Source organism: Clupea harengus, chromosome 12 (assembly GCF_900700415.2).
Source record: "Clupea harengus chromosome 12, Ch_v2.0.2, whole genome shotgun sequence".
In the NCBI taxonomy this organism is placed as follows: Eukaryota; Metazoa; Chordata; class Actinopteri; order Clupeiformes; family Clupeidae; genus Clupea; species Clupea harengus.
In genome coordinates this window covers 2850377-2876645 of record NC_045163.1, presented here as the reverse complement: position 1 = coordinate 2876645, position 26269 = coordinate 2850377, and the positions used below count along the sequence as shown (strand labels likewise).

The 26269-nt window shown below is 40.6% G+C and overlaps 3 protein-coding genes across 4 annotated transcripts in view; 2 read left to right on the top strand and 1 right to left on the bottom strand.

The window, feature by feature from the left end:
• Positions 1–2697, top strand: part of znf462 (zinc finger protein 462) — a 43032-nt gene extending 40335 nt beyond the window's left edge. For both annotated transcript variants that reach the window (XM_012833736.3, XM_031578034.2), the window contains exon 13: positions 32–2697. In XM_012833736.3, coding sequence (XP_012689190.1) covers positions 32–233 — 202 coding nt within the window. In that variant the 3' untranslated portion in view covers positions 234–2697. The remainder of the gene's footprint in view (positions 1–31) is intronic.
• Positions 2698–10538: 7841 nt separating this feature from the next.
• rad23b (RAD23 homolog B, nucleotide excision repair protein) lies at positions 10539–18469 on the top strand. The gene is made up of 10 exons (XM_012833717.3): positions 10539–10783; positions 12184–12265; positions 12557–12636; positions 14251–14447; positions 14756–14802; positions 15104–15231; positions 15337–15472; positions 16059–16186; positions 17465–17668; positions 17825–18469. The coding sequence occupies exons 1-10, from the start codon at positions 10718–10720 to the stop codon at positions 17939–17941; spliced, it is 1185 nt and encodes a 394-aa protein (XP_012689171.2). The 5' UTR covers positions 10539–10717; the 3' UTR covers positions 17942–18469.
• A 3058-nt stretch (positions 18470–21527) lies between these two features.
• Positions 21528–25283, bottom strand: klf4 (Kruppel-like factor 4). The gene is made up of 5 exons (XM_012833747.3): positions 24955–25283; positions 24696–24807; positions 23292–24087; positions 23042–23206; positions 21528–22430 (listed from the first exon to the last, which is right to left on the bottom strand). The coding sequence occupies exons 1-5, from the start codon at positions 24957–24959 to the stop codon at positions 22255–22257; spliced, it is 1254 nt and encodes a 417-aa protein (XP_012689201.1). The 5' UTR covers positions 24960–25283; the 3' UTR covers positions 21528–22254.
• Between the last annotated feature and the right edge of the window lie 986 nt (positions 25284–26269).

Sequence of the window (26269 nt, the reverse complement as noted above, 5' to 3'; positions counted from 1 at the left end):
TTACGTGACGTTTGCTGCCCTTTCTTGACAGGTCCGTTAACGACAGTTCAGATGCCAGCCTCATCCCAGCAATAGGAACCACAGCTGAGCCTCTTATTGGCTCTGCTTTCTTGATGGATAAAGGTGCCAGCCAACCCAGTAGTCCAATCGATGTGGAGACTGAATATCCATCAGATCTATCAAACAGTACCAATTTGAATGAGGAAAACAAAGAAATGCTTGACCAAAAATGATCTGTAGGACGACACCATGTTGCTGTGAGGAATTTTGGAGTGAACAGAATGGGCTGCTTCGTATATGCTTAAAATGAGAGAAAAAAAGCTCAATTAACCGTTATGTTAACCATTGCTAAATTTTAAATGTGTTGCACATTAGGTTGTAATCCATCCATTGTTGAAAGTTAAACCCATGATATTGAATAACTTGGTCCCATTGGACATATCCTAATATATTGGTAACCAATAGCGAATAGAACTGTGAAGTCATCATTTAGGTCAAATCTCAGCTTCCTGACTTCCATCTTGGGATGACTGAGCAAACGCAATAGACGAAGAACAGAATGAGTATCGTGGAGCAGCGTACGCTCCAAACACTCGATCATGGTATTTAGCCGGCCTTCGCTGGTTTCACTTTGGTGAGGGGGCTTCTGGCCAAGGCTGCTCCATTTTGTTGTCCTCCCAAAGTGTTCCCCGATCTCTTCATTCCCCAGTGGTTTAGCCTTCAAGGCTGTGTGTTACTCTCCAAGTAGAAAGGTTTCTGCGATTTGACCTGAATGATTCTTTTTTTTGTTGTTGTTTGTATGTATGTTTGTTTTTATTTGACCCATTTTTTTAATCCAGATAAATTCCTTTAGGAATATTGGTGTGTTATTTATCTTAATGTCAATGAAGTTTGATTTTTTTATAGATCTTAAGATATTGACACTGGCCCTAAAATTGTGTAGCAAATTGCTACTGATATTTGTGATATGTTTCACCTGCCTCCATAGGCACTCCCTGTCCTTCCTTACACTTACCGCTTTTAACAACATCCAACGTCTGACCAACTCCAAGATGGCAGTGAAGACATTCATGCTTTCCCTTAGTGTGTCGGAAAGACATGCTGGCACATATTCCCTCTTCATATCCATAGTATGTGCTGTTCACATATAGTATATACATAGTATATGTATATTGTGTATACAACGTGTATACAGAATATACATATTCCTTTTTATTTGGTGCATTTGTCAGCAGTTTTTGATTAATTGGGCTCAACTGCAAACTGACTTATTGTTTTACGGATGACTCCTTATAGAAATAGGCAAGTAGTTCTAAACGATGTAGCTATGTATCTCAGGTAGTACCCTCACTGCACACCCATTCTCAGCATGTCTCTTCTGATCTAGCAAGTAGCAGTATGTTGGCCCCTATAGTCAAGACAAAGAGCAGCAAATGCACTGGGTGGCGAGTGCTGGACGTGTCAATGAAATGCAGTCCTGTTGGCAGACAGCCCGACTTCATGTGGGAAATCTCTAAGGTGTCTTCACAGAAGCTGTTCATTTTTTAATTTTAAGATACCTACAAACAACTTTGAAATGATATGAGAGGTCATATATTTAACAACATGATTTTTAAAAGACTTTGTATGCTATGGAAAGCAAAATCACATGTGCCATCCTGCTGTGATGACACGGAAGCCTGGCGTGCCATCAGTTTATTGTTATGGGGAAAAATAAAATAAAATAAAAGCAGAGATTGTATGTATTGGAAGTTGCTGCTCTAATACCCCAAAGCCTTATTAGATGCTCAAATCAAATGTTTTAGCTTGGTTAGTTTGCTTTTTGCTTCAACATCCGTTGTAGTAATCAGCCAACTAACAACAAAAAGTTCTCACAATATAAAAAAAGAACATTCAGCAATTGAACTTTATAATTTTATGTCCAGAACAGAAAAAATGATTTTTTTTTTTTAAAGAAGAAAGCAAGAGAAAACTGTCTTGTTGGTACCAAAAGTGCCAGCCTTATTAAATTGCTGGCGGTCTTTGAGATTGTCTTTCCTGAGCAATGAACCATTGTTGCAAGGAGGGAGACCCCAAGTGCCGTGTGGTGCATTCTGGGATCTCTGCATGCCGAATGCAACTATGTATAGAACTACTTGTCAAGTGTTTGAAACTGTGGTGTTTCAGAAAGGACTCTTACCTTTTACCCTTTTAAATGTTATAATATGAAACAAACAAAAAAGGTAACTTTTTGGAGTTTTTCCAATCTCTATCAAATGTTCAAAGCTGTTGTTAAAATGTCTGGTTAAGAAATATCTCTTTTTTGTACCTTAAATTCCTGGGAGTTGTTTTGGTGACCTGCCTTTTCATCCCTCTCTTCCTTTATAAGGACTAGCATAGCTTTTTAAAAGTATCATTTTAGAAAAAACATTGGAGAAATAAGCTTTTGAGTGACTGCTGTTAGCTGTCCATCTCATTCATAACACACTGGATATGTGTAAATATTTTAGTTTTCGTCTCCATCTCTTCTGACTGTTCATCATAGACTTAGGTCCTCCATCTTGCCTTTCTCCTGTGAAAATATGGTCCCTGATGGTGGGTTGTCATGTTGCCTAGAATGAATGTTTACAATTTTATTCCATTTATTTCTGGATGATGTAAATATTGTAATTCATTGTCTTTTTTTTAACTTGTTAATAAAGTTATCAGATAATGTTACAATGAACGGTTTCCTTATTAAAGTAATCGAAATAGACCTGAAACAGGCGTGAGCACTACATTGAGATTATCTAACATCTGCATCATTGGATCTATCTCCATTCTTAGAGCAGCCTGCAATTATAGATCCATATTTAAATCAATCAGTTGTTATGCATATGTGCTGATTTGAGTTCAGCCAAGTAGATCTTTAAGTTTGCTCATCATGAATGACTGCTGCAGGTAAGAGTGGTTTTAGAAACTGATGGAGGAACAGTGTAAACGTAAACCTATTACGCTTTTCTGTTTTATTCCCTTTGCTTTAGTGTTTGTTTTTGTGTATGTAAATGATCTGCAAAGGTATAAAGCCCAAAGTAAACGCCAGAGGGAGTAAAACCACTTTTCCCTCTGTTACATGATGACACAATCTCGTAACACAATCCTTATTGCCCAATGATAATGTTATTGCCTGCAGAGCCGACCAATCAGAACACACTGGGCTCATCAGGGGCTTAAAGACAGGAGCTCTAACAAAGGGTTTCAGACAGAGAGTGAGTAGAGGTGTTAAGTATTAGAAAACGGATGTGTTTTTGGATCATTGAAGAAAGGAAATATATTCTAATAGACCCAAAAAGTTAAATTATGAACACAAATGAGCTTAAGAGTAATAATTGGTTAAGTGTAAGCATTTCAGTCAGTAACACTTATTATTCACTGTGGTGTCTGCTGTATTACTTTGAAAGTGTGGGCATCTTTGAATGGATGTAAAAGTAATAATATTTAGTTACGTCAAAAGCCTACAAAATATTATTAAAGAAAGATTAAAGAAAGGTTGATAAAAGAAAAGATCTCCTTCACTTTTGTCACAGCTGAATATATCAAACATATATATATATTTTATATATATAAAAATGCACTGTTAAGAAGCTGTGTTTACGCAAGACACGTTATAATACAAAGATAACTGCTGAAATAATTGCCGGAATCATTCTGATAATGCTGAAAAGATTCATTCTCAAGGTCAGTGGTACATTTGTCCCATATTTAAAAATAAGCTAGAGGTTGGCACACATGTTTATACATACATACATGACAGCCTTATGAGTGGTAAATGTGACCGTAATCTTTTATTTTTTAGAGTTGTCTGAGTAGTACTGAGATGACCCAAGTTACGTACTTTACCGCGTTTATCACGCCAGCACATGGCTAAATAAATCTGAATCAGACCTCAGCACTCAATCTCACCAGAATTAAGAACTCTTCATTTAAGGTAGTAAGGTAACTAAGGGAGCCCCCCCTCCCCCCCCTTTGAATACAAATGTGAACAAATGGCTGTTAAAGCTAGGGTAGGTGATTCTGGAGAAAAGATAGATTTTGAAAGTAAACAACTGAAAAACTTCCCAGCCCATTCTTTCAGACCCCTCCAAAGCCACAAGCCACCAAGTGCCTGCCTTCCTGTCCCTGTGATGGGTGCCTTTACTGAACTTTCAAGCCTGGCTTCTGAACCCTTTCGTCCTTATCTCCTTTGGTGCCCACGGACTTCTGTGGTTTACCCTTCTTTCAGTTTTTTTCATTGCTGGCAGTTGTTTATCTGCTGTTGTGTTTGCTCCTAAAGCCACTCACTGAAGATATTGAGCTTGGCCGAGTGGGAGCATGTGGGTGGAGGCAGCGTGTGCACCCTTGGCTCTGATTGGTTGTTTGATTCGGTTGTGTGGATTCCTGCAAATGGCATTAGGAGCACTGGGTGGAGCCAGAGGACCCTGATGTGTTTTCCACAGATTGTCTGTCTCATGTACTACTGTCAGAGCATAGTGACGGTTTTAGCTTATTTGTATTAGGGTTCCCTACTGCAGCTTTAAGGGAACTGTGGAAATCAAGACAAGATCTGGAAGACCAAGGAAACTTTCAGATAAAACAACTTGTCTGCGGGGCAGAACCGCAAGACTCATATGACTGTGAGCTGTGATTAACTGTGACGAGATATTTTCTTACACAACCTTTCTCTGAGCCCTGGAATATATTTGATTGACTGTCGTATTTTGTAGACTTTTGACCTAAAATATTATTACTTTTACATCCATTCAAAGATGCCCACACTTTCAAAGTAACTACACTGTGCATTATTGCTTACACAAACACGACAGGGTCATCAGAGGGACATATTACCCGCGACCACAAAAGTCCGTGTCTGATAAATGCGAAGCAATTTCTAGCCTAGATAAACCATTGGGAAATAACTAAGTGTTGTGAACTGATTAACTTCAAATTGTAGCTTTTTATGAAAAGAAACCTTTGACAACTGTTAAGCATGCTGATGGATTCTATTCTGCTCTGAGATGAACTGGCAGTGGCACAGGAAACATATAGATAGGAGAATGCATTCCACTACACATCAGAAAGTTCTGTTTGTTAAAAGCTAAAAGACATTTGCTTCTACAACAGGACATTGATCCACAGCATACCTCAAAATATACTACTTCCACAAATACCTCAAAATATACTACTTCCACAAATGTAAGCAGCAGTAGCCTCGGTAGCCTTTGGAATGGCACTTAAACATGTGCATGCTAGACAGCCTAAAAGTATATCAGAACTTGAGGTAACCTGAAAGTAAGACTGGGTGGAGACTTACTACTAATAGATTGCAAAGGGGTTTGACTTATAGGGACTTAGCAGGGTGCCCAAGCTTTTGTAGCCTGCTAGACATACTGTTGGTAGAACTGATGTTAAATACCTGACTTCTTTTCACTTCACAACAATCAACAAAACAACAACAGGGTTGCCCAAACATTTGCATACAAATGTGTTTCCACAAACAATTGTAGTCAAATTGTAAATTGGCTTAGTCTTGGCATTTGTTTAGAACTAGACTCTTAAATAACCAACATATTATGCTACAGATGCACAAATTTCCTGTTTTTAACAGGTCAGAACAAACAGTTCTTAAAAAAAAATTGAATGTGTCCATAGTATGGTGGTATATATTTTAGTAGTGTATTTTACTGTAATGTTTCCGTCAAAATGTTGTTAGAAGGGCTTCTTTATATATCATCCCATTTCCCAATTTTACTGGTCAGTGATTTCTTCTTTTAATCAAAGGCTCAGTTCTGGTTTCACTGTCTCTGTTCTTACTTTTCCTTTTAAGTGATGATTTCACAGGTCTAACATCATCTTTAAAAATATCTGGAAGACGTGCTGGATCACGAGTAATCACAGAGGCTCATCACTTCACAGGAGCCGCCTGAAGACATGTGACCCCATGGGACCACTGATCAGCCATGCTGTGGAGCTCTGTCTTAGCAACACTGAGGGAATGTCAGATGAGACGAGGTGCTCATGCATCCACAGTGGAATCCAGGGCAGTGACCTCATCTGGTACTAACTGATTACTGCACCTATTCTTTCAGCTCTTCTGTGTTCTGAATGTTTTCCGATTAGCTTAAATATCTGATTCAAATAGTATGATTAAATGTGACACGAGAAGGGAGGGAAGAAGCTCCCCAACCTTGTGCATCTGCTGCCTTTTCCCAGTTTAATGTTATGCCTTTGCAAGGAGATGCAAGCATTTAAAGTTACATTGTGTTTCAGTGTCAGTTTAAGCTTCAGTTGCCAACTCGCCTAATAACAAGGTGGCCCAATTATGGTGTAAAACTAACCAAGCCTTATTGTCATTAGGAACCAGCATTATGTATTTATGGTAACACATGTTGCTGGGTTGAAAGAGTTTGGCTGGGTTCAGCTAACTCCTGAGTGAGGTTAGTTCAGTAGTTCCCCAGTTGCTGGTTTATAAAACAAATTAAATTGCCATTTTTAGAGTTTACATCTTGGGCCCTATACCACAAAACAACTTGGTGTAATGTATTTTAGGAAAACTACATGAGAGGCAGGGATATATTAACAATATGCTGCTGCACAATGTGGAGTTGTTGGCAGCATACATTTCCGTAGTGTGGTCCATCTTGTAACTAAATAGTGCATAGCTTGGGCTGCGAGTGGGAATGGGTGTATTTATCTATATATACATTTGAAGATGATGCCAGAACAAGTTCCCTGTGACAACATACTTCAAAAAGTGACAAACTGTTGCTTAGTGTTACTTTTAAATTATTTCCTCATTGGCATCGGATGAGTTTCTAGTTCCACAGACATTTAACAGTCATTAGGTAGAGTTCGAGAGTTCATACATTTTCTCCATATATTTCCAGTATAGTAAACAGCAACACATGGATAAATAAAAGAAAACAAAACTGAAACACACACTTAAAAAGGCAAAAGAAGAAAAAAGAACTAGAATAAGAAAAAACCCTGACCCACTTCAACCCCCCACTCATACCTGTCCCATACCTGTCCCATGCCTCCAGTACATGGTTCCTTACTTGCAGGAACCTAAAAATATGACTCCTATGGCGTCGTCGAAATGTCCCATCTAAAAATAGATCCCCTATGGAACATATACCCATCTCTTTCCAGTGTTAAAAGCCGATGTTCAGCATAGAAGGTGGAAAGGAAGGGTTACTAGCTATGGCGAGTAAAAAAAAAATAATGTCTTCACACCACACAAGGTTTTGACCTGTTTCCAAATATGAATCAAGTTGTGAAGAAATAAAAATAATAAAATTCACAGTATATAAATCGCATTACAGCATTTTAAGTAATTTTATAAAACAAACCAGTGTATTGACTGCACCCGTGTATTAACCACGGTTTATTCAATGTTACATCATCGTGTCACTAAATGCTATGTAGTTGTGGTGTGAGGGCTACTAGCCATTTAAAAGTTGTATGGGATGGGCATTTCAAGGAAAAATGCTATACCCTCTCCTCGCAATTACGCACACACACACACACACACACACACACACACACAGATACACACACAGGCTACTTCATTCCCATTCGCAGTGAAAATTAAGCATTTATTTAGTGTTATGGTGTTGCGTGGGAATGGACGCTAAATGTTTTAGTCGAACCGCTACTAGATCCCCTTGCAACCACTGAATTAACTAGCTATATTCCAAGAGGCTCTACACAACATTTGGAGACAGGACCTGATTTCGTCTAGAAAAACTTCAAAAAGGACTTCATTATTCCACAGAGGGATGTGTAAAAAATGTAAAGCAAGATATGGTGAGTGACAGGCTTAAATTGGAGGCGAGACTTTACAGATCACAATGCAAGAAGGAGAAGCCTACTACCACAGTCATCACAATAGTAGCAATAACAACATCCAAGACCATTGTATTGCTTTGCACGGTAGAATAATGAATTCATAATTTAGGTAATTGATTGACCTTCAATTAACTAAGTTTGTCCTGTCACACAGCTCTGCAGACTTGGGCCCCTAATCATTCAACTAGAAGATCCAGCTCTAAACTGGCAGTCAGTCTTAGCCCTTCTATGGCATTGGTGAATGATGACTTCCAGTCTCTGTGGTTTTCAGGGTGATCATCTAACTTGCTCAGACCTGAATTAACAAGCTTGCAGCGTACTAAGTACCTGGCTATGTCACTCATTCCTGTGTGGTCTGCGGCGCATGGCTGTTGTGCTGGGTTTAGGAGGGGGAGAGTGTGGCCTATGTGCATTACTGATTCTGACCATGAACAGGCAGGTCAGTAGGAGAGGGATACGGCTGCATGCCTGGATGCTCTGCAGTGTACGGCCGATGCACTGCCCTGATAGGAGGGGGAGAGTATGACTGATGTGCTTTGCTTTTAAGCATGGCTCTGACTATGAGCTGGCTTGCAAGGAGGGGGGCGGGGTACATTTGCGTGCCTGTCGGCTCTACAGTGTACGGCTGATGCACTGCTCCGACAGGAGGGGGAGAGTATTGCCGGCCCTTACGGGGAGAGAGCTGGCTGTAGTGTGTGTCAGAGAGACAGTGGACATAGTCACTGGTCTGCTTTTCAGTGGGCCCATGCGGTAGCGCCGCAATGTCAGCTCTCCTTTCATCAAAGTCAAGCTCTGCTGCCATTGACTCTACAAGTTCAGCTGCTGTTGTGGCCGCTGCAACTTCTTTCTCATGCTGCAGTGTGCGTAGTTCTGCCTAAAATTTTCAGTCTCTCTTTTGACAAGTGTGGTGCACGCTTTCGCAGCTTCTGCCTTTGTATTCTCTTCCATTTTGTAATCGTCGTGAAGGAAGGGACATGACGAAGACTGAAGCGGATGAAGAACCGTTTTCCTATGTATGATCTGTTGTGTTCAGCCCGCTGTGATGTTGCTTTTTCACTATTCGGTCCTCCAGCGTGCGTCCCTGAGCACACATTCACAGATAGCATTGATACAGCTTCTTTTACTGAATCTGTGAAACTGAAATAACGATGAAATAATATTTAGTTTTAAACTAGTACATAGTCAATGTAAATAAGATAATCTTTTAACTATGCCAAATGTAGATACTGTAAATAATGTAAATACAAGGCTCGAATCACACTGAATGATGAGTCAATGAACTACAGTATATAGCGCTAACAACTACCTAGTATAACAACACAGCAAATGAGACTGAAAATATTAGAGGCAGAACTGCGCTCACTGCAGCATGAGAAAGAAGTTGCAGCGGCCACAACATAGAAAATCATCAAAAATGAAATGAAAGTGCTATGCAAGGCAGTGTGGTTCCCAGGGAACAAGGCCTTGACCTCTAATATGAGTTGACAGAGGACATCTTTGAAGTGTTAGACATCTACAAGGGAAACGATTCGTTAAAATGCGAACTAGCCAGCCAAGATATTTTTTTTTAACACAGGGGGGTTGGGAGCTGCTGCCCTTCGTTATGTCTTCTTGGCAAGAGATGTGGCCAGCTAGTCCATGGTAAGATGAGTGATAGCAGATAAACTAAAACACAGAAAATATTTAGTTAGTGGTTTTTCAAGATGGCGGTGGTCCTATGAACCATACAAAAACTTCTTGGCATGGACAATTATCTAAATAAATGTTTTTAAAATGAGGGATAAGTCAATGTAAGTGTATGGATTACTGTGACTGTGTTTACTGTATGGATTACTGTTTATCCCCCCCCCCCCCCCCCCCCCCCCCCAGCAGGATTTCATCATTCAATTGTGTGTGATGTAATCCCTTCTTGTTGTTTTTCTGGATGGTGTTTCAACATGATGCAAATCAATGAAATGATGATTTTGCTTTTCATTGTGGCATGTTCTATTCACATCGCACAGTGAGAAACAAGTACTTGGCACATGGCACGGTTTCTGCGCACTGTTAAACAATACATTGTGTGATAATGCCATAATGCCACCCAAAGGTGCCACAAAATCCATTTGATAGTTGTAGGTATTAGTTAGAACTGGATATTTTTGCTGCACTTTTTCTGCCATTCTTGTGCAACTAGTTCGCTAGCTTTAGCAATATGTCTGCTTAGCCTTGTGGAGGACTTCGGTCACGAGCAATAAGTGCACGCAGGCAGGTAGGCCATCCAATCATTTCATTCGGGCTGAATGAAATGATTGAACATGATTTTTACAGCCCTGTGACTGCCACATATTACAGATTTTTGTTTTCTTTTTTTTGTTAACACTTAGTTTATTTATTGATGTCGGGATAAAGGATAATTTCAAGAAATAACACAAAAATCTTCTGGAATACTGAAATACATGCTTCTGAAATACATAGCTGATTTTCGCTCAGTTTTGTATTGAGCTCCAAGAGTGTTCACTGGGCCAACAATCTTTAGGCCAGCATAGAGCAACGACAACTATGGTCTACATATTCGTAACATTTTTAAATATGAGTAGACTGTATGTCACATTTAAATAACGCTGTTACATTTTGCCTCTAGAGTACGCCACACAGTTACGGCAATAACCTAGACCACGTGAAATATTCTCACACGTTTGCGCATGCTTACTTAGCTTTTGAGGTATGTTGGTTGGCTGGTTTGTTTATGCGCTGAAAAAAGCGAAAGCGTAATGGCGGCAGGCAGACTGTGATGAGCTAGCAAAAATAGCCAGGAATCCCCACCTAGAGCTTGTAAGAGAACTGAGGGTTGGAAGAGTCTTAAGACTTTCTTTTAGATCTTCTCGCCAAAATGCAGATCACATTGAAAACCCTCCAACAGCAAACCTTTAAAATCGACATTGACGGAGAAGAAACGGTGAGAGCTTGAAACCATGCATTTGTCGGAAGGGGGTGGAGGGGTTCTCCTATGAGTTAGCTTGCTAGCTAGCTAGCTGGCTAGTTAGCATTTTAACGAATCGTTTCCCTTGTAGATGTCTAACACTCCCAATATGTCCTCTGTCAACTCATATAAGAGGTCAAGGCCTTGGTCCCTGGGAACCACATTGCCTTGCATAGCACTTTCATTTCACTTTTGAGGATTTTCTATGAAAAAGATTTAGCCAGCTAGTTCAGACGTGTGGCTAACAGTGTAAGGGTACAGGCTGAGTAATGCTAGCCTGTAGCCCGATAGCTTTTATATTGACTAGCATAGCAAGATAATTGCCTGCTGTAGCTAATGTTGATTAACTTGGTTTTAGAATCCTCTTGGACACGAGTCTCATTTCTTATATAACATGATATACCTTTTACAAAATATAATCATTAGTCGCTGACTGTATACAAGTAGTTATATTTTAGCCTCGCGTACAAGTGGTCTCTTTGGTAAACTGATGTCGGCTAATACTAGCTAGCAGTTTTGCCATACCAAGAAAGGCGGATGGCTAGCCAATTTCTAACTTACATTTGCAAGTTAACGATATGTGTATATTATGCATATGTTTAAGTAGGTTGCGTTAGCTTGCTGGTAAGTGTTGCCATCAGGTCGGATAACATCCAACAAGATATTCAACATATTTGCCAGTAACTTTTCTCCAACAAGCTAGGTAGTTCTACAGTGGTGGTGTAGCGAACTTTGTATCACCATGTTCGTTAGAAAGTTGAATGTCCCGACTCCCGAGCCATTTGGCAATATTAGCAAGAATGAATGCTGTCTCACAGCCAATGGAATTCTGATAGTTTTCGGAATAAAACCTGTGAAAAACTGACCAGGGTAGTTTGCTAACCTTATGAAGGAACTTGACTAGCCAAGTGGACTTATCAAAGTGAGGTTTCTTTCTTGGGAATCCAATCCAATGTTGCGCATGTTTTGTGTAAAGGCATACGACAAATCCCTTTTGCGCTAACGCTTTGTTTTTTAATTTTTGTATTTATACCCATTGACCCGCCACGGACCTTGTTACTAGTCATTCTGTTGAAAACTGAGCACGCTACACATTTGACAGTTTGGCTTCATCCTGTCTGTAGGGCCAACACATCTCGTTCAGTTATCATAGCTATTCATAAATGCACATTCCATTGTTCTGTAGTTTCCTGGGACGTTATAAGTGGTTGTAGTGTTGTATTGGCATGCTGTGGGTGAGAAACTGTGTAAAAAATATATTATTGCAACACTGCATTGCATGGAGTTACTAGACATGGTAGCATATTCAAGGGTACCATTTTGGTAACACCGGTAATGGATATAGTGTATTCACTCTGCTTTCACCTTGCCCTCAGGTAAAAGCCCTAAAGGAAAAAATAGAGAATGAGAAGGGAAAGGAGGGTTTTCCAGTTGCGGGACAGAAGTTGATATATGCAGGTACAGTATGATCCTCTTTGGTTCACCTTTTCCCCTTGTATTTATTGTATGAGAGTGTGCTTTTAGTCTACTGTAAGCGATTGTGTCATTTTCCCACTGAATCCTGCTGTAAACTGGTCAGAGAAGCTGTGCTGCATCAGCAAGTCCTTTACCCTGATAAGGTTCATGTAGGGCTGATACTATTCATGTTTGGTTTGGATAAATGTGCAGCAGGCTCTAGATGGGTTAATGACAAAGAGTATGTCACCTGCTCTCAGGTGAAATGTTATTAGATTGTTTTGTTCTTCACAGGCAAAATCCTTAACGATGACACAGCTCTGAAGGAATATAAAATAGATGACAAAAACTTTGTGGTTGTCATGGTAGCAAAGGTAAGAGATGTCTTTATCAAGCTCCACTTAAATTAATACTTTTTGTTGGACCATTTCTCTGACCCTTTGTATTTGTTTTATAAGAACATGAGGATTAAAACGTTCATAGCCGTTTTCTTGTACAATGATACTGGTAGTGTTCACATTTAGAAAGCTATGGCATTTATATATCTCCTCTGGGCGATTGAAGAAGGCAGGGCAAGAGGGTAATAAGCAAGTCTTAAAATGATCGCAAACCATGCTTTCTGACATTTGTTATTTAAAAAAAACCTGCTCCTCCATTGTCCCTGCAACATTAAAGACAAGCCATGCTTCTAACCCACGCTTTTAACCCACGGCACAATAACAGTCTGTTGAAATTGTTGGAAGATGGTACAATTAAGTGGACTTAAATGAAAACCCAGCCATTTTTATGGACTTAACGCTCAAGAAATAGAACCGTGAGCTCTGAAGTTGACACGTCACACGCTGCCGGTGGGCGTTGCTCTATTAAAAAGAACTAGAAGCGTAGTTTGTCCCATGTCAGACACCGTCACTGGCCATTAGACTTAAGCTTTCATATACATAGCTAAACATTTGGTCTCCTGAATATAATACAAAATGTGATTATGGATTATCTCATTTCAAAACCAATATTCCCCCTTTGCTGCTGTAACAGCCTCTACATGCAAAGCTGTCTATAAGATGTTGGGTATATATTTTGTATATATAAGATAACCTCAGTTACATTCCTGCACTTTTTTTCTAATTCTTATGTAAAATAGTATTTATTGTTCCACTAGGTCTCTAAAAAAGCGTCTGCTAAATGAGTAAATGTAAATAACATGGCTGCAAGGATTTACTCCCATCAGCAGTATTGATGTCAGTCACTGATGTTGAGTGATGCGGTTCAGCTTATAGATGACATCCCCTATCATCCCAAAGGTGTTTGATGGGGTATAGTTCAGGGCTCTGTGTTGGCCTGTAAAGTTTCTTTATAGATCTTGCTGTGCGCACAGGAGCAAGACATTACTCCATGTTGCCTACCACATCACGACCTAGATGATGTTCCTTCTAGATGTTTCCACTTCTACTGTGTAGCAGCCCAGTAAACTAGGGCAAGTCTAGCAGGACAGAGCTTTGTGGAACTTACTGGAATGATGTTGTCCTATAACGGTGCCACATTGAAATCACTGAGCTACGTACAACCTATTTTGCTATGAACGTTTGTTTGTCAGTGGAGACTGCACAGATTTTTTTGCACCTTCCTGGCTATGGGTTTAATTGAGGCAGCAGAGCTCATTAATTAGGAGTCTCCACATACTTTTACTTATAGTGTATGTATGTATGCTTGTGTACTACTGCTGTGTGTAGCTAAGGAGAAGGTAAATCACCTGACCACTTTTTAAAACAGGTTTCACCGCTTTTACATATCCTGTATGGTTGTCCCTTATTGACCCTCAAACACACATATTTGTGACATTATCTAAGGGGGAGAAAGGTGAATGGTTGTTCAGAAAGGGCACTGTACATAATTGGCTGGGTAGGTTGCTCTAGCAGTACCGTGGTGTTAGGAATGTATCATTGTAAACTTCTTCAGATGTAATGGGATTGCTGATCTCTTTTGTCCTTCAGCCTAAAGCAGCTCCTGCTGCAGTGCAGCCTTCCCCTGCTACCACAACCACCAGCAGCTCCAGCACTACGGCCCCTACTACACCCTCTGGTGCAGGGGCATCAGCTGCAGAGACCCCTCCTGAGAGCGCCTCCAAGGAGGACAAGCCTGCCGAAGAGAAGCCTCCCACCAGTGCCGCACCTGCCTCCACACCTACCCGGTATTCACTGTCTTTGGGCTGCCTTTCCTATATGATGTACACGTCTGGTCCTGGATTCAATTCTATACTTTGTTCCACCTAAATTTAAAATAACCTTGTTGTGTATTCATATTCTAGTTGGTTAATTTGTTGTCAGATTGAATCATAATTTTGAGAATTTCTGTGAGTAAATATATATATTTATATATAAATACGTATTTTTCTTTGCATGTGTGTGGAGGGAGAAAGGCACGTCTGGTTTTTCTGTGTTATGAGTCTTATTATAACTTATAGCATAACTTATGACCATCCTATGTTATCTATTTCAGTTCTGCAGCAAATGTTAATATTTTTGAAGAAGCAACATCTGCACTGGGTGAGTTGGGGAAAATCATTTGTTCATTTTAAGTCCTCCTTTTGTTTATTCATCCTTGCGGCTGTCATAGGATAGTGTATAGTTACAGTTATTTCATCGATTACCCTGCAGAACTCTTAAAATATTGCCTTTCCGTGCATATAAAAGAAGATTTAAACTGACCTCTTATATTTTATGACTTTTTAAATGACTTCTTCTTAGCTCTTGTTGTTTGACGTGACTGTATCATGCTAGACGGTTTTAGTTTCCATTTGGCTTCGCTCTACTTGTACCCAGTATCCCTTCTGTCTCTCCCCCTCAGTGACAGGCCAGTCATATGAGAACATGGTGACTGAGATTATGCTGATGGGCTACGAGAGAGAGCAAGTGGTTGCTGCACTAAGGGCCAGCTTCAACAACCCAGACAGAGCTGTGGAGTACTTGCTTACGGTAAGAAACCTTCCAAAATAGTTACCAAGTTGTTTTTGACCCATGAAAACCCATGTTCACACTTATGGTAGACACCAGACTTGAAGTTCTTGTTTGTCATCTCAGGGCATGCCAGCTGAGGGGGAGGGTCATACTGGTGCAGAGCAGGTCGATCCTGCTGGGGGGGGCACCACAGCTGTCTCCACTGTAGGTCTCACCTCCCCTACCATCACAGCTTCCTCACAGCCTGCGGCATCTGGAGGTGAGAGAGGCGAACATGCGCACAGACATGTGCACAAACACACAAACATGTGCACAAACACACACACATGTGCACAAACACACACATGTGCACAAACACACACACACAGACCCAGCTTCCTCACAGTTCTTTGCTACATACTGGTGGTATGGAACAGGGACAACAATTTTGGGCCTAGAATTGAACCTTGTGGCACAACACCAAGTCAAGTGGGGGTAGATTGGGAGGCGAACTGCTAAATTAAATAGAATTTCTATTTCTAGTTAGATAAATATATCCATTGCCCTCAAGTAAAAAACAAAACCCTCTCTTTGTAATTTAACTTTTTCATAAATGTGTTTTGCAACTTGAAGGCACACGGATATGTACTATTTGTAGCATAATTTTGCCCTCATGAGTCTGTCACTCCATTTGTGTTTGAAACAGGAAGATGAGATGCCCTGTAGCTATCCTGAAAATTTGCCGTTGACAATGAACATTTACGTTCTTACCTGTTTGATAGTTAGAGCACTGAGTTGAGGTTGTCAGGCATATTAGTCGGATGTTCATTAACACATGTGCCTGCTCATGCTCCATGATCTCCCAGCCAACCCTCTTGAGTTCCTGAGGAACCAGCCCCAGTTTCAACAGATGCGGCAGATCATCCAGCAGAACCCTTCTCTGCTGCCAGCTCTCCTGCAACAGATAGGCAGGGAGAACCCCCAGCTTCTGCAGGTAGGAACGCTCTCATTACATCTTCACATCCTTTCATCCTCTGCCAGAGATGGTAATCGTTAATTAAGACTCACTGTGACGGTGACTGTGGACCCATTATCTGTCTGAGTTTAGCATGTCTCATAAGCTGGAGTAAAGTTAGGTCTCTAACAAACACTCACCATATGCATCCGACAGTGGTGCACCACCGCAACTGAATTAGCGGTTTAAGGTTAAAGATACGACTCCATACTCGATACACAGACCCCTGGATCAATCTAAATGTACCATGAACTGGTCGATGGTCCGATTCTGAAGCGGCAAATTGGTTGATTGAAGCTTTGCTGCTAATTCTACTTTAGTAAAAACAAAGCTGCTGCAGACCTAACGATACAAGTCATGGTACTTTCACAATAATAATTACCGCCTCTTATTTACTAATAAATCTGCATAGCGTCTCACATTGACATTTTACATGAGTAGCTTTAGTGTGTCACTGATATATACAACAATGGTCAATGCTCAAATTAAACCTATCCACAAATAACTGGTAGCAAAATGGAATTGAGCAGACACACTACGCTATCCTATCTCCAGTAGAAGATAACCACATTTTAACTCACCAGTTTACCAGTTTCGCTAACACCTTATTTTTGCCAATTTGGGTTTTTTTTTTTCTTCTCTACAATCAGGAACACTAAAAACTGGGCTTGGCAATATAGCTGAAAACATTATTTTTCTTTTCTTTTTTTATATCAGTTGATTTAGATAATTGGTCATTTTTGAAGACCTGAGCTTCTAATCCAATACATTATGTATTATGTCATAATACATACATAAATTCAGCAAACTGCTCCTCACAATCCTCAAGCTGCCTGTTTAGTGTTTGCACTCAAAAACCCTTTGGTGTTTGTACACAGTCCTGGTTCTGTAAATGGAACACATCGGACCGAACTATAAACAAGTCAAGCCAATCAGCATGTTGCTATGATGGGCACACTTATGGTTTAGGGTCATATTTTCCCCTTTCTGATTCCCCCTAACCTATCCTACCCCAACCCACTCCACTCATACCACTCTATTTGTGAGTTGTCTAAGCTACTGGATGTCCTAAATTTCCCTCGGGATAAATAAAGTATCCACTCTACTCATAGGGGTCATATAAGTGGTGTGCAAGAAACAGCCATAGTTTTGGGCCACTGATGTGGTGGACCATTGGATGTTTGTTAAGCTTCTATAGCTACAACAGCTATAACTATCTTCTCCTCTAATGGCCATCCTCCTCATCCTCTGCACCAGCAAATCAGCAGCCACCAGGAGCAGTTCATCCAGATGCTTAATGAGCCGGTCCAAGAGGCAGGGCAAGGGAGTGGTGGTGGTGGAGGAGGTGGTGGAGGTGGCGGAGTAGGTGTCACCACCGGCACTGGCGGCCTGGCAGAAGCTGGAGGAGGTCATATGAACTACATCCAGGTTACACCACAGGAGAAGGAAGCCATTGAGAGGGTAAGACAGATGGATTTATACCTCAAATATTTAACATATATTAGAGACCAAATGTCTTTATCTATGTCATGTTGAACTTCAAGACTGCAGTGCAACCGTGTGTGACCTGTTGTCTTTTTTGTTTGTTTTTTTGTGTGTGTTTTTTTTTTCTTCTAGCTAAAGGCCCTAGGATTCCCAGAAGGACTTGTTATACAGGCATACTTTGCTTGTGAGAAGAATGAGAACTTGGCTGCAAACTTCCTTTTACAACAGAACTTTGATGATATCGACTAAAGGGAGACATAATTGCCTGTGCCCGAACCCCGAACCCCCCCCCCCCCCCCCCCCCTTTTTTTTGTCAATTGATCATATTGGAGAGAAAAATGGGCCCTCACGCGTTACATAAATTTGCCTCCAATTCACCTGCTTGATAACACTGGATTGTCATCTCCGTCTGTATTCAAGAGCTGCGCTGTTTTCTCAGATCACCACCAATAAGTAAAAACGAACTTGCTTCATCTGATATCAACTGTGTGCTACCTGGGTCTTTTTTATTATTTAGCGCAGACAAGCACATTTGTTCTGTCATTACAAGGAAGCTGAAGACCGGTTTTAAAGAGTTGATCGCTGAGCTTGTTCTTCCCAAGTGTAGAGGTGGAGTGGAGCCTAGCTGGGAAGTTTGTTATGGCTTCTGCATAAATGTTCCTGTTTGATTGATTTATCTCTTCCTTTCTCTTTCTCTCTTTGTTTGACCAGTATAGGGATACAAAATGACTCAAAAATGCTGGTTTAAATGAAAGTAAAGATTTTTAAACAACCACATGCACTAGTTTTCTGGTCTTCTTTTTTTGTAAACTACAAAACATCAAACTAGTGCATGCATACAGCCACATCTGGCAGCCAACTGCAGTTATACTGATATTCTCACGTCATCTTAGGAATGCCACTCATTTGATTTCATCAAAACCATTAAAGGCATGTATATGGCTCACATAGTTTACATCAGTCGACAGTTACTGTCTACAATTTGTCATTTTTACAGAGAAAATAAAACTTTTCAACATAAAATGAATAATGCCCTGATTCATTTATGGCTGTGGGCTGTGGTCATTGTATTTGTATTTGGGAGTGACAAATGACTGGGAGCAACATCAAAATTAATCTAGAATCTGACTTAAGTATTTTTATTGTGAGACCATAAAAAAAGATGTTCACGGCCCCGTTCTAGTTAATAGCTTGAAAGCAAAATCTCTAATTTGTAGATGGGGTTAACTCAATATGCAGGGCTGTAAACCAGATTACTGGTGTTTCAGTACAGTAGATGCTGCCTTGTTGGGAGGAAGTGAACGCTGACTCCAAAGTACAATGACTATATTTACATGCCGTTGGAAGTAGAATGAACATATATTTGTGAAAAGTGCATTTACAATACCAAAGCTTGGCAGGATGGGAACCATATTTACTTGGAAACTCTTACGCTTATCCTTAATACAGAAAAGGTTTAAGATGTGTTTTCCTCACGTTAGGCCTGTGTGGTTGCGCAAATGCTAACAGTGTGGTTGCAGAAGATGGAAAGAAACATTTAATTACAAACCTATCATAGCTATAGTATGGTAGTAAATTGATTGAGGTGACCAGAAATGAATGCGTGAATCCCTTAACAGGGTTTTCTCAATGGATTTAAGCAACCAATGCTCACGTATAAAGATCTTTGGGAAGCTGCAGGGACCTCACTGATGGAGTTGAGTATGAAAATATAAATGTTTTCTCCCCTAGATTGGAGCTGTGAGTGGTAGGGAACATCACTTGGTCTGTGGACATTTCGTTTATTGCAAAGTGGTGCTGAATTTTAAAATCCCAGAGCAGAGAAAGAAAAGGCCAGTGCAGAAAAGGAAGAAAGTGTCTTAAGTTGAGTTTAGGAAAGAAAAAGACTGAAATAATTCAATTCAATTCAATTGTATTTATATAGAACCAGAACAATACAATTGTCTCAAGGCGCTTTACAGAGCCCAGAGCCTAAACAAGAAGAATTGTCTCTGTCTTGTCTATATGGAACTATTTTCAAACAGCTGGCCAAAGTAGACTTTGATTCAATATGATATGTCAATATGCAAATTGTCTCTACTGCATGTAGGCCACCTCAGGAAAGGCCATTTGTGTTTTGTCAGAATGATACTGAATAATGCTGGCAGACCAAAGGTTTTGTCTTAGATGTAGTCTGCCATCATTAGTTTTACTGACAGGCATGATTTGGCATAATGTTTTAGAAATGATTGGTTACTTTTAGAGTTCAGTTTTGGATATAAAATTAAAATGTGTTTTTTTTTGCTTAATAATCACAAGTGCACACCCTCAAGTTAATTCATAATAATTTTGCACTTAAATATTATATGACAATACAATGAATATGAAATATGTGCCCAAGACATCATTGTGTCAAATGCCCCACTCTCCCCTTCCATCTTTTCCAGTCTCTCATACATGCAGTCTTGGAATAAAAAAAAATAATTAAGCTGCTGTTAAAGTACAAGTTTTGCTTTTTAAACAGCAACCTTTAATAACACTATTAGGTTTATTTCCCGAGCTGGTTTCAGATCATGTTCTGTGTATTGTCAGTAAAGTGAACTGTAGGTGGCAACATTGTCCATGAAATGGATGCTGTGGCTGTAACTGTAACTACAGGACACGTTTGCCCAGCCAGTTTTCCCGAAGCAGCAGTAGCATCAGCGCAAAAGATTTTCACAGAGTCAGATTATATGTTCAATGTATGTGATGTTTTAAAGGTTTGGAAGATTAGTCGCTGATAACCACTTATGATTTATATAGCCTATAAAATGTTGGAAGTCCTTTTATTTAGATCAGATATGTATATGGCAACGTTTTAAAAAGAAATCAGAAATCCCTTTGACAACAATAATCAATTGAAAAGATGCAAAAGGGTACAGTGTATGGAAAGCTGGAAGGACATAAATTACATTCAAGCCATTTGAGGAACAAACTAAGTTAGTGTGTTGAATGTGGAAACTGATAACAAATACAGAAACAGGTCAGTGAATCTCCCGAGTGGTCTAAATCCTCACTGATGCATGAGCTTGAAATCACACAGCACATAACAGGTGTTCAGACCTGACTATCGTGTCACATTTGTAGGGCAGCAAGTAGTTTGACTTGCCTTGCAGGAAAGAGAATGCCATGGTGCCTGGACAAATTAGAAGACAAGGAAGTTCTTATTTTGATAATATGCCTCGTGACAAGTGACTGTATTGGGTATGAAACTCATTCTGTGTGACAGCGATACGCTTTTGTACATACTGAATGAATATGTAAAAAGTGCTTCACAAATATGTATCAGTATAGTGTTTTTTATGTTCACTGACACCCACTGTTTAATTGGATGACAGATTCTGTAGACAAGTCCAACACAGTCTCCAGTCCCACAAGTGGTTCAGATGGTGTTAATAGAGAAAACACTGTTAATGCTATTTGGAGAGGACTATTGGACAGAACGTCATCTGAACATTTCTATCACTAAACCACTGCATAGTAGCCATCAGTGGTTTTGATAAAACATGGAGGATTAACAAATTAATGATTTGAAAACTTCTTCCGTTCTGCCTCACTTGATAAACGCCATCATGTCGTTACACTCCTGTGGTTTGATAAGAAAACATCACAAGATCAAGGTATACTATATATAAAGGCTCATTATTTATTCCTGTTTACAGAGTATTGAATACATAAAATACAAAACCTTTACAAAACATTATTCACAAATGTACAAAACAGAAGATTATATTACATTATTTGCGTATATCAAAACTTTTGTTCAGAATTGCTTTATTCTTTTTTGTAACATTATTTATTTATTCTTTGTTTCATTTTTCTTTCTTTTTTTTTTACAAAAATATGCATGTAATCGTTATCAAAAGTATTGCACTTTTCAGCCACAGTGCAGCTCAGATTGCCATCACCATCCAGACACCTTATAATCACCTGATTGAAAGCAAGATGTGGAAGATAGATCAACTCCAGGAAATGCACAGATAATTAATTACATGGCACTTCTGACATTTTGTCTCAAATCTATTTTCCTCTTTGGTACCTTTTAAAACACTGTTGAGTCACTGAGCACCATCCTCTGACAGATAGACATTAAATGTACCTGAAATTAATGGCTTGCAAAATTAATATAAAAATAGATTTATTAGACAGTAGGTTGAACAGTGTGTATTTGTAAATACAAATGGAATGTCTCTGAAGGCCTCTGTTTTACATATATAATTCTGTCTGTTTTTCAACATCCCTGATATTCATATATTTCCAGTCATACTTTGGCACCTGGTCCTCCAAGTTTTGTCAATGTTGTGAAAGAGTTGAATTCCAGTTCCATCCCCAGGAACAGAAGAAAACATGAAAGGTCTCCAAGTATAACCAGCCATTGGAAGACAACAAAACACCATAAAAATACATCTGCAAGCCCTAATGGGCTACTATTAGCCGTGGACAACACAGCTTGTCATACAATTTCAGTGAGCATCTGAAAGGCAATGCATGTCTTAGGAGCCACATGAGCTCGTTGTGATTTCAGTTTGGGGTTTCCAGTGAGCTCATAAGTGTCTTTTCATGTGTAGTGCGAGATGGTCAGAGCGCGAGAAAGCCCGGTCACATTTCTGACACTGAAAGGGTCGGTGGCCCGTATGCTTCCTATAGTGCCGTGTGAGTTCATCAGAGCGGGCAAACTTCCAGCCACAGCCTTCCCAGTCGCAATGATAAGGCTTCTCTCCTAAAAGACCAGAGAACAAATCAATTAGAGGAGAATTACAACACATTTTCATCACCACTCCTAACGACCACACAGACACAAAGGGCAATGTACACACAAAGATCCAGTCTCTTGAGTTTGAAAGAGTAGGCCAATCGGGCTTGCCGTTTTATTTGCACAGGGATCAATATCAACCTGGTGTTTAAATAGCAGTTTGTGACACCTGCCAGATGGGCTCCTCACTCCTCAAGCATTTTCACTCGAATGAAGCAAAAGACTACTTTACTACCCACAGCCACGCTACTGTGATGAGGAAGAGGCCATTGCTATTGTAAGATGTACGTATGCTCATTACATGATCAAACAATATGTTACTCCATTTTGTTATTTTCAGTCAATCTGAATAATTGCCTTAAAAAACCCAACAGACTATGATAGAGAGCTTTGACACTTTCTTGGTGTTTTATGATGTTAGTGAATATCCATAATGAGTATCCATAATGGGCTACCATTACTTTCAATGTATTAATCAAGATTTGTATGGGCATCTTAAAACTCAACTTGGGTCATGCCATCAAAAGGATGTAAACATATTTGATTCTCCAAACGGACCAATGGACAGTGACACATACCAGTATGTGTTCTGTGATGTGCCTTCAGATGTGAGCTTTTTGTGTAGGTTTTGCCACAGCCTGCATAGTCACAGGTGTGTGTGGCGATCCTTTTCCTGGGCCAGGAGCGCCGGCCACGTTTGGGCTTAGGCTCTTCAGGCAAGCACTCAGCTGGAGACATGAGCTCTGTGGGGGGGAGAGAGAGGGAGGTGAGTCGAGCGTGCCCTCTGAAACACGTTTAAGTGCAAACGGGCACTTTGACTGAACTGACCTTGGTACTGTAGGGATGGAGGCTGGGGAAAAGGAGAGAAGCCCGATGAGGGGTGGTATCCCTGGGACAGAGGCACCTGTGGTCGTCCTAAGACCTGAGTGGAGGGGTGGTGGTCGTCTGGGGAGAGGGAGGCAGAAGAGCTTCTGTTGGCCAAGGGGTGCCCTCCAGGGAATGCATGGGAGTCAAGTCCAGGGGCCCGTTGGCTGGCCCCATGTCTAGAGCTGACCCCCAGGTGGATGTCAATGGGCCGTGAGATGGTGCATGTGCTGGGGCTCTCCTGCTTAATTCGATGGCAAACGAAGGCCAGGGAGGAGTCAGACACGCCAGCGGCTTTGCTGACATTGACATTCTGATTATAGTCTCCCATATCCATCGTCGTTTTCACCACAAACTTCCCATGGAGGCTGGGGGTAGGCTGCAGATAAGCGGGGTCTAGTTCTGGCCTCATGAGCTCCGCCACAAAGCCCCCAGAGGGAGAGACATCAGTGATATCTGGAATGTACAGCAGATCACTAGTATTGCCCCCAGGAGAGGGGAGCTGGTAGGAACTATATCCAGGAGAAGATGACATAGTTCTGGAACCACTCGTCATGGCCTCCTGTTGCTGCTGCTGCTGCTGCTGCTGCTGCTGCTGCTGTTGCTGGAGCATAGTGTTTGACAGGATGAAGTCATAATCCAGCAAGTCTAGGTCTTCTGGCTCGATCTTAGCCATTCTGAAAGGGATTTCCTGGTCAGGGTGGCTCCCACCTGTTGGCCAGCTCGGTCTCTTTAAGTGGGACAGCTCCTCTTTCCAGCGCTGATCAGAGAGGGGAGAAATACAGCCCGGTTCAGGAAACACAGTCACTGCAGAAAACAGCTATGCGACTTTATGTACCACCATCTCAGTATCAGTGTACATGTAGCCTTAGCTACTTCTAACGGCACAATGTCAAAACTGCAATCTACTGGAATGTTTATAGCCCTACATTAAAACAAGAAATTATTATCTGACTTGACTTAAAGTCATCATTTGAAGACGAATGTGATAGCCTATGTTGGCTTCAACAAAACTATTTGCAGGCCATGTTTATATTCTGATACTGTCAGTTACAAGTGGATAGCCTACAAGTCCATCAGTACAATATAGAATAGAGTCCATTAGGACCTTGTCGAGACATAAGACCCTCCGATTTCTATTGTCAGGCCAAACTGAACGAAGTGGAGCAGTGCATGGTGCACGCCCCTACAGCGGTAGTTGAGTGCGGCAATGTTTCTACAAGAATAACTATAGGCTATGACATAACCGCTCCAGCAATGGAGTTTCCATAGATCGGGCATGAATCGTAACATTATTTGAGCTCAAGGAAAACCTGAGGTCCTAAATGTTCAGATTATGTCCTTCAAACAGAGCTTGATCATACTCACTATATTGGCCGGTCCCGCTGGTTTGTTCTTGACAGCGGCACCGCTGGCAAATGTGGATATGGATGGCAAAAGCGTCCCGCTCAGTGCCATATCTAAATCATTGGGTGGTTGCCTGCAAGAGCACAAGAGCTGGTCAATCTTTGTCAACGATGTTGATGTAGGCTATTAGTCTGTTCTTCAATGCAGAGTTAATTTCAGAAGTCAAGGACACCGACGACTATGAACACAACGGGAAAATAATAGCTTCACACAAACACACCTCATAAATGAAAACCTATTTTCTTTCCAGTACGATTTTCGAAAAGAATGAAGGCGGTAAGGAGAGAGAATATGGCTCCAGTCTTGACTCTTCGTGACCTGTCGTTTTACTAAACTTCAGTCCGAGCCATGCTTGCTTGTAGCGTAAACTGTCGAGCATCCGACTGTCGAGTTTAGCTATGTGAGAATGGGAGTCGCTCAGGAGAGAGGCGACACCCGGGGATTCCCTCCTCTCTCTTTCAGTGTTGCGGCCATGCACCGGCGTGTGCGGCAGAATGAAGAAGTGTCATACCGCTCTGGCTGGCTGCTCTCCCTACTTTAAATCATTGGAAGACACGCCTCTTGTTGCGCAGCAACAACAGAGAGTTAAAAAGAGGGCGCACTGGTGACGTCACAGCAAGCCGAGCTGTTTGTTTGTATCTGCAGAACGATGGCAACAGAGGCCCCGCGCATACGCCGCACGATTCTTTTTTTTTCCTACTCAAAGTATGAGAACCTGGTCCCTTTAGTCATCAAGCCAACAATGAAGAACATCGTAGTTGTTGGAATGAATTCATAGCTTCATAATGTTTGCCTTATTATACTTTTCTTTTCAAAGGAAACTTTATCCTTTGAAACATTTTGTATATTAGACATTGTGTGTCTAATTATGTGTTGGGCAACAAGTTCGTATAGCCTAGCCTACATTAAGGCCTTAATAATGGTAGGCTATGCTAGTCAGAGTTGTCTGTCAGGTTTTTTTTTTAAGATAGTAAAAAATGAATAATAATTGCAGAGCTTCTGCACCATGCAAATACATGGCATACTACCATGTAGTGTTCTGTCAGTTTACTTGATTTTCTTTTAAGCGTTCTGGTAGGTTAGTAGGCTAACGTTGGCAATGAAATGCCCTTTTGTTTACATTATGAAGTAGTTTCTTTACCTTCTTCAGGTGATGTGTGTCACCAAGTGAATCAGTAATGTAGCTAAAAAACGAACTAGTGATGACTAATGAAGGAGGTGGTTAGACTGCTTTTAAACAGGACAGTAATATCCTATACTCAGTTTATCCCTAACAAAAATGCAACATTTGATGTTCTTTTTGTTTGCCTTTGTGTTCCTTAGTTTCCAGTGAACACTTGGAACTGAAAATGTAAAATTATAAAAAAGTAGACCATATTTCTTGCTATTTACTAATTAGAGCTGATTGGTTTGTAGTATTGAAGTAATGACATGAACACATAAATGCAATGCTTGCTTAAAAAATACAGAAAAGGTCAGAAAGTGTACCAGATTAAACATTTTGTTTTTGACAAAAGAAAATAGACTATGCGTTT

Coding starts and splice junctions, on each gene's coding strand:
- rad23b (XM_012833717.3), top strand. CDS start 10,718: ATGCAGATCACATTGAAAACCCTCCAACAGCAAACCTTTAAAATCGAC. Junction 10,784..12,183: donor ACATTGACGGAGAAGAAACG/GTGAGAGCTTGA, acceptor CCTTGCCCTCAG/GTAAAAGCCCTAAAGGAAAA. Junction 15,473..16,058: donor ACAGCCTGCGGCATCTGGAG/GTGAGAGAGGCG, acceptor ATGATCTCCCAG/CCAACCCTCTTGAGTTCCTG.
- klf4 (XM_012833747.3), bottom strand. Junction 23,207..23,291: donor TCCATCCCTACAGTACCAAG/GTCAGTTCAGTC, acceptor TCCCCCCCACAG/AGCTCATGTCTCCAGCTGAG. Junction 22,431..23,041: donor ACATCACAGAACACATACTG/GTATGTGTCACT, acceptor CTGGTCTTTTAG/GAGAGAAGCCTTATCATTGC.